Source organism: Cryptococcus neoformans, chromosome 1 (genome assembly GCF_000149245.1).
Source record: "Cryptococcus neoformans var. grubii H99 chromosome 1, complete sequence".
Taxonomy (NCBI): Eukaryota; Fungi; Basidiomycota; class Tremellomycetes; order Tremellales; family Cryptococcaceae; genus Cryptococcus; species Cryptococcus neoformans.
This window is the reverse complement of record NC_026745.1, coordinates 1324467-1332500: the sequence shown is the minus strand read 5'-3', so window position 1 is coordinate 1332500 and position 8034 is coordinate 1324467. Positions and strand designations below refer to the sequence as shown.

The following is an 8034-nucleotide window of genomic DNA, read 5'->3' as shown; positions in this document are numbered from 1 at the left end:
GGGATCGTAGGCGTATACCTCATGGCTGCGCCGCTGGGATCTCTTACGGATAAATACGGCCCAAGGATGTAGGTGTTTGGCTGTGTGTGCCACCATACTCTGTACCTGACGTCTGCTACGCTGGACAGAGGCTCCCTCGTCTCGGCCTGTCTGAGCGCAGCTGGCTACCTGTCATTCTCCGCCATACTTGCCAAATCCACCCCGGAGACACCCCTTTTATATATATGGCTTACGGCCGCATATTTCCTGGTCGGCGCAGCCACCGTCGGCTCCTACTTTGCCTGTCTCACGTGCGGTACGTCCCGGTACAGTTTTCCGCCGCATATAAAGCTGAATCACACCTCTCCTAAAAGCATCCCTCTCCTTCCCGACCCACCCTACACTATCCCTCTCGCTCCCACTCTCGCTCATCGGTCTCTCCTCTCTCGCCCTCTCCTCCTTTTCGTCTCTCCCTATCTTCATTTCCCCTTCCACCGGCGACCTCGACCCGGTCAAGTTCTTATTCTTCCTAGGACTTTTATCTCCCGGTATCAACCTCTTTGGCGCCCTCTTTATGCGTATCATCCAGCCTACAACTCTTCCACCACTAGAGCAAGGCGTTCAATCTCCAGGACAAGATCAAGACACAGAACCTAGCTCGCCTATCAGCCAATACCTCCACTTATCCGAACATACGCCCCTCCTTATCGGTGGCCCCGAAGCCGCTCGTCCAGCCCTCGAACAGTCATACGCTTCTATCTGTGACGGCGACGGCGACGGCGGCGAGGTGGAAGATTCCTCTAAACCTAGCCACCTGTCCAACATTCACAGCACCGGACCAGAAGCAGGGCAATGGGGTGTTCGCGACTTGATAGTCGACTGGCAAGGATTTTGGATCTTTGGTATCCTCGTCGCACTCGTCATCGGCCCTGGGGAAATGACAATCGCTTCGATCGGTTCGATCCTCACTTCTCTCCTCCCTACACCTACATCTCTCTTTAGCCCCTTTTCCCTCTTCACCCCTTACGACATCGATACAAACCCCTTGGCGCAGAGGAACACACAAGTATTCCTCATCTCCCTCTCCTCCACACTCTCTCGCCTATTTACAGGTTTATTAGCAGATTACCTCTCTCCACCGCCTACCGCTGTTCCCAACCCAGCTTACCGTCCAGACCAAGACGATCCTTTTGCATCTACACCCCCACCACAAGATCATGACGATGATGAAGACAATCATGCGATTGCGGCCGGGGGTGCAAGCGGCGCAGATGATAGAGAAAGGGCACACCCTCAACCGCCACACCTATGGAAACAGATCAATAAAGTGAGAATGAGCAGAGCGGCCATGACGGGTACCTGTGCCCTCCTTCTCGGCGCAGTGTACGTCTTTGCCGCAGCCGGTTTACAAGGGGAAAATGGGGAGAAGCGCTTGTGGGTGCTTAGTGTAGGTGTGGGGGGGATGTATGGCGCATTGTTCACACTTACTGTATGTCCCCTTGCGTCTTTTCTTCTTCTTCTTCATCTTCTTCTTTTCTCGAGCTGACGACGGGATGTTTTTTTTTTTTTGAAAACTTATTTTTCAAGCCCGCGATCGTATCACTTCATTTCGGGCCGACAAACTTTGGTTTAGCATGGGGTATGATTTCGTATTTCGCTGCACTCGGATCTGTCGTCTATTCCGTAGGTTTTTTCTTTCCCCTTTTTGACATCATTGGGTTATCATCTTATGGAAACCGCAGTACCTCTACGCCCTCCTTTCCATCCCTTCAGGTTCTCAGACAGAATGCCATGGTACACATTGTTTTAGAGTAACCTTTACCGTCTGCGCCGTATCGTGCTTCGTGGGTAGTGTAGGGCTTTGGTTGTTAGGTAGACGATGGAAAGTATGAGATGGATAGATATCCCTATCCGAATCACCCCAGGCTTTAGAATCTAGCATGTGTTAAAGTAATGAGAAGTCTCTTACAAGTAGTTGTCATATGATGAAGCAGTATATATTAAAAAGGGAGCTGGATAGGAAATGTTACGTAGGATCCACGAACGAAATGCATACATCTCTATGTCCCCCTTATGCTTATGCTTCAAAATTGTAAATAAATAAAGAAAACGTTTTAATTTTAATTTTATCAAAATACCTTCTTCATCCAAAGTTCTGATCCTCCCAAATTTCTAAACATCACTGACACCTTTTTAATCTTTCTTACCTCACATCTGGCTTTCTGCACCGCCATCCCCCCTTCACATACCGTATCCAAATGGTCGGTATCCATACCCAGCCTGCTGACTGACGGGGTAATAAGCCCCATCAGGACCTTCCACAAAGCCGGACATACCCTGCTCAGCCACGCCAACAGGAACATTGACATGTGACGACATGGAGTCATACGGGTTCATCGCCTGGTGGTAGTAGCCTTCTTGCCCGATAGGTACATGCGGGACTTCATAGTACCCAGAATGGGCAACGGGCGGGCTTGTAGGTAGCGATGCATTGGATCCAGCAGGTGATATGACAGGTGCGCCATTAGGTGTCTTGATGGAAACTCGAGAGTCGGACTTGGCAGGCTCAAAGTACCGCGGGGGGCCGGAAGGCTGGATCGGCGGGCTCACAGCTGCTGGAATAACTGGAATGGGAGCCGAGTAAGCAGGCACAGGAGGGACACCGATAGCGGCAGCAGGGATGGCGTAAGGCCCAGGAGCGGCAAGAGGAGAAATGTAGCCCGGGGTGAAGGGCGATGCTCGGCCGTCGAGATAACCGGCACTCACAATCGAAGGCGCTGGGGAGATGTGGCGCTCCACAGGGCTAGCGAAAAGGAGCGAGTTTTGCACAGTTCGAGGAGTGAACGGCTGAGCAAACGGTTGAGGGGAGGAAGCGCCTTGGGAAGGAGGAGCAGAGGACTCCCGGAGACTAGAGGCGACCGACTTGGGAGTATGATGCTCAGCGTCTTGCTTGGAAGAAACAGACTCGGCCTTGGCTGAACCTGCGATTGAGGAAGGCTTAAGTTCGGAAGCGGGATTGACTGTAGCCTTGATGACGGGTTTGGACCCCTCGTCAGCTTTCGATTCTGGCTGCTCGGCTTCAACGGGTCGCTTTTCTAGAGGTCGCTCGACCTTTTCAGGCTCTCCACCCCATCCGCCATCTTCAGGCTCCGCCTTGGGCTCCTCAACGGGCGCAGGTGGGGGCGCAACAGGCGCCTCGACCTTCTCCGGCTCATTACCCCATCCACCATCATCTTCCTCGGGCTTGGATTCCTCTTTTGAAGCAGAAACAGGAGTGGGGTCAGGACCACGAGCAACCTCAATCTTCTCTGGTTCGCCACCCCATCCACCGTCGCCATCGGCAGATACAGATTCCTGGACGGGGGCAACGGATGCAGGAGCAGGACTGTGCTTTTCGGGTTCACCAGCCCATCCGCCATGATCCTCACTCGACGGGGCAGCAGGGGCAGGGGCAGGGGCAGGGGCAAGGACACGAGTAGGCTCACCACCCCATCCACCATCGTCATTATCGGAAGAAGCGGCAGGAACACGAGCAGGCGCACTACCCCATCCACCATCATCATTGTTGGACGCAGCAGGAACAGGCGCAGGAGCTGCGTCCCATCCACCGACATTGACATTGGAAGCGGAGGGGGCAAAAGCACCATTATCGTTAGCACTGGCAGAAGCACGAGCGCCCCATCCATTGTCCCTAGACTGGAAGTTATCACGATCATCACCGCGAGAGCCAAAACCATCGCCAAATCCACCACGTCCCCGAGCTGTTCGATGAAAACCTTACATTCAGCAAAGTGATTACACAACCTCAACCAAAGCAAAATACTTACGTGCACCGCGTCCGCGACCACCAAAGCCACCTCGACCGCGCGTCTGCCAATCTCTCTCAAGCTGCTCAAAGCCATCGTGGCCCCACTTCCCAGCTTGGTTAGCCCTCATAGCAGACCTCTCAGCCCAAGGAGTGCGTACACCAGGGCGACGACCGGCCTGACTGCTAACGGAAGTTTCCGAAGACTCCTACACGACGTTAGCTATTTATTGTCTTTTAAAGGATGTAAGATTACTGACGTTGCCTCCAAAGTTACCTCGACCGCCCTGTTGACCCCATCCACCACCACCATTATTCACAGGCGCAGGCTCAGACGCACCCCATCCGTCACCGCTAGATGGGCGGGAGATTTGCTTAGGCTCGGGGGCACCCCATCCACCGGCATCGTCGTTCGCTCCGTTACTGGCAGGCTCGGCACCCCATCCGCCGGCATTGTCGTCCGAGCTAGCTTGGGTTTGAAATTGCACCGGCTCCGCATCCCGTCCGCCAGTTTGAGGCTGAGACTGGGCAGAGGGCTGGGGTTTGAGTCGCGCAGGCTGAGCTTTGGGAGTTGCCTCCGGCCCACCACCCCATTCACCATCATTGCTGCCCGCATTGCCTCCCCATCCGCCATCATCTTCTTTACCGCGGGAAGACAAAGGAACAGGCGCGCCGCCCCATCCTCCATCATCTTCATCTTGGTTCTGGGCAGGCACAGGCGCTCCTCCCCATCCACCGTCGTCGTCTTCCGCCTTGGGCTTGGGTTGGTTTGCCTTCGCGGCCCTCATTGCGCCCCATCCGCTACTAGTGCTATCATCCTCCACGACCGCCTCAGCCGCGAGCGACGTGCCATCATTTCCCTCAAACCATGACTGTCCAGCGAGAATCTCTTGCTTGTGCTTGGGCAAAGTGACTTTCTCACTTTCCCATTGTTCATGAGCGGACCGGCCAGTGAGATCTCTGTCACGCGAGAGCGCGCTGTGCCCAGACCTGGCGTCATCCTTCCATGATGTGCGCGCAGGGCGATCGTTACCGGAACCGTTGCTGTTGTCCCACCCACCGCCACCATCGCCAGAGTTGGAGTTGGAGGAATTCCAAGAGTCCTGATTACGTTCCCCGGCATTAGGGTTTTGGGAAAGGAAGGCTTTGCGGAAGCCCCAGCCAGTGGCACCAGTAACATTCGTGACAGCGTTGGAACCAGAAACGGGAGGAGCAAAGCCGGCACGGAAACCACCATTACTGCCGCCAAAACCGCCACCACCATACGCGCCGGGACATTCACGTGCCTAGCGCGATTCCATCGATCAGCTCGGCCATCCACTACTTATTCAAGCATTACATCATGAAAAGACTCACAAAGTGACCAGCCTGACCGCATCTGAAACAAGCATCTCCACCGCCAAAGGGGTTGGGGCATTCGCGAGCCTACAATCACGACATTGCACATCAGGACCAATTTTCCCGTAGAATGAAAAAATTAAACAAAAAAGGCTCACCATGTGACCAGGTTGTTGACATCGGAAACAATCATCGAGAGAACCAGAGTATCCAGCGTCAGGGCATATACGAGCCTATTCATGGACAATGTATCAGCAACTGCCCAGATACAATCCTTGAACCCTTTATGACTATCATGGGACAAACTTACGATATGGCCGGCCTTTCCACAATGATGACACTCTCCCCCAAAGCCTCGGCCTCTCCCGCCACCACCACTGTATCCACCTTGCAAACCACCTCCAAACCCGCTCTCACTAGGCTGTCGGGAAGCCCCCCCCCCACTTCGGCTGCCCCAGTTGTTCTCGCCCGAAGAAGCGGGCGCGTCGCCCCATCCACCGCTGTTCTGGGACTGGGACTGGGGCTGAGATTGAGACTGAGACTGAGATTGGGATTGAGCATCGTCACCCCATCCGCCACTGCCAGAATTGGATTGAGGTTGGGATTGAGATTGAGAGGCATCGCCCCATCCACCGGCATCGCCACTTTCATTGCTAGCGGGCTCCGCACCCCATCCCCCTGTGTCGTCATTTGACTGAGCTTGGTTGGTCTGGACAGGTACAGCATCAGGTTCAGCACCCCATCCACTGGCATCATCGACAACCTTAGTTTTCGCCTTGGGCGTCCTCTGGGCAGGCTCGGGTGAACCCCAGCCACCGGTATCGTCGCTGGAGGCGTTGGCAGCAGGCACATGGTCAGCACCCCAGCCGCCAGCATTGTCATCTGCCTGAGCAGGAGCTGGAGCAGGAACAGGTGCAGGCGCAGGCGCAGAGCCAGAGACGGAAGAGGAAGTAGACTTGATAGGAGCGGGATCAGCACCCCATCCTCCATCATCGGCATCGTTGGAAGAGAAGGTTTGGGTAGGTTCGGCTCCCCATTCACCAGAGGACTGTCGCGTAGGCTCGGCGTCCCATCCGCCAGAAGATTGCTGGACGGGTTCACTTGCCCATCCGCCGGATGTTTGTTGAGCAGGCTCGTTACCCCATCCACCGGATGCCTGAACAGGTTGGGCGCCCCAACCACCTTGCTGTTGCTGAGGCTGAGACTGAGGCTGTCTTCCTCCAATATCACCATACCCTCCCCTCCCCGCACCTCCCGCTGCCCCACCTCTTCTCCTCGCGGCAAACCCGGCCCATCCATTATCGCTCTGCGGCATGACAAACGGTCTGTCCCACGGTCCCCGACTCACAACTGCATCGGGGATATACACGCCCACATCAGAAGCGTCCCGGCCGCCACCGTAGCCATAGTTGATTGACCGAGATTGAGACTGGGCGCCGGATTGTTGAGAGAAACGTGCCGGTTGAACGGAAGGCTGCGAACGTTGAGAGTGGACAGACTGTGTATCGGTATTGTCCCAACCACCGGCGTTGCCATTACCGGTAGATTGGGATTGAGAGTTCCATCCACCAGAATTGGAAGTCTGGCTACTAGGCGCACGAACAGCGGGCTGAGGCTCTCCCCATCCGCCGGCGTTGTCATTGGACGAGGGAGCGTCCCAGCCGCCAATGGCCTGTTGAGGCTCGGGAGATCCCCAGCCACCAGCATCATTGTCGCTGTTGCTAGTCTTCAAAGGCGCAGGCGAGGCGTTATCTTGCTGAGGCTCAGCTTCAGGCTGCTTCCGTCCGCCATCATTCACGCCCTTCTGCACAGGCTGAGATTCACCCGATTCGTTCGAAGCAACATTGCCAGTGACCGGAGCGGTCCAATCGTCCTCTTTGTCAGCAGAGGGTTTGGCGGGTTCGCCACCCCAGCCGCCGGCATTGTCTTCTTGGATCTCGCCCGCATCTGCACCAACATCAGAAGGAGGAACAGAGACGGATGCAGCGGAGGCTGTGGAGGCCGCAGCTGTGGAAGGAGGAATAGGGACGGAAGCGGGGTTGACAACTTCAGCAGGACCACCCCAGCCGCCATCTTCAGATTCTTGGGTTTCGCTTGCGTCAGTCTTGACTGATTCAGCTTGGACTGCGGCAGGCGTAGGTTCTGGAACAGGGGTGGGTTGACTGATCTCAGCTACAGGAGCTGGAGCAGGCTTCGGAACGGGATCAGAAGGCCAAGCGCCGGGAGGGGCCCATTCGACTTCCTCGGGAGGTCCACCCCATCCACCATCGTCTTCGCCATGAACTTGTTGCTGGGGTTGATTATAATCGCTGCCAGAGGTTAACGGGGCGCCCCAACCGCCTGGAGCGTTGTATGACATCTAGGAGAGCGTTAGTATCTCACATGGAGTGTCTGAATAGATGAGCGTACGGCGTGCCGCGTTTACGTAGACTTTGACTTGCCCCTCAATAGCGTATTATACAGTTATCGCACTACGTGCCCTCCGTCAGCATATGTACCTTCTTCCTCAACACGGCTAGCAACACCTACAAAAGAGCCCTTAATCTCTTCTTTGGCGTCGTGTATTGCACCGTACGGCGTGTCTAACCCGCTCAGATGCCTTGTCACTAATTTTTCTTCCTGAAGGAAGACAGTACACGTCAACCAGCACACTACATCAGCTTGTTCCTTCTTCCTTCCTTCCTTCTTGGTGGTCTGTGCTGCAATTCGCGGAGGATGGGGTACTCACCTGAACGCCTGGATATGGCGAAGGGACAGAGGGATGTTGGGAAGAAAGGCGGAATGAATGGCGCTAATGATAGGGGAAGGCGGCCCGCGAGCGCGTCTCGAGCCCTCCACCCACTCGCAATCTTTCTTAGTTCTTTCTAATTAATCTCCATCATTTTTCAAGGAATCAAATCGGTCACCGCCGC

The 8034-nt window shown here is 55.2% G+C and overlaps 2 protein-coding genes; one reads left to right on the top strand and one right to left on the bottom strand.

Annotated features, from left to right (window-relative positions):
• Window positions 1-2055, top strand: part of CNAG_00521 (hypothetical protein) — a 2440-nt gene extending 385 nt beyond the window's left edge. Inside the window, exons 2-6 of the mRNA XM_012191384.1 lie at window positions 1-68; window positions 129-295; window positions 354-1468; window positions 1567-1662; window positions 1722-2055. The exon at window positions 1-68 is cut by the window's left edge and continues 1 nt beyond it. Coding sequence (XP_012046774.1) covers window positions 1-68; window positions 129-295; window positions 354-1468; window positions 1567-1662; window positions 1722-1871 — 1596 coding nt within the window. The 3' untranslated portion in view covers window positions 1872-2055.
• CNAG_00520 (hypothetical protein) lies at window positions 2012-7945 on the bottom strand. XM_012191383.1 has 9 exons: window positions 7851-7945; window positions 7652-7741; window positions 7532-7593; window positions 5433-7481; window positions 5281-5355; window positions 5141-5209; window positions 4045-5070; window positions 3807-3993; window positions 2012-3740 (listed from the first exon to the last, which is right to left on the bottom strand). The coding sequence occupies exons 4-9, from the start codon at window positions 7479-7481 to the stop codon at window positions 2221-2223; spliced, it is 4926 nt and encodes a 1641-aa protein (XP_012046773.1). The 5' UTR covers window positions 7532-7593; window positions 7652-7741; window positions 7851-7945; the 3' UTR covers window positions 2012-2220.
• Between the last annotated feature and the right edge of the window lie 89 nt (window positions 7946-8034).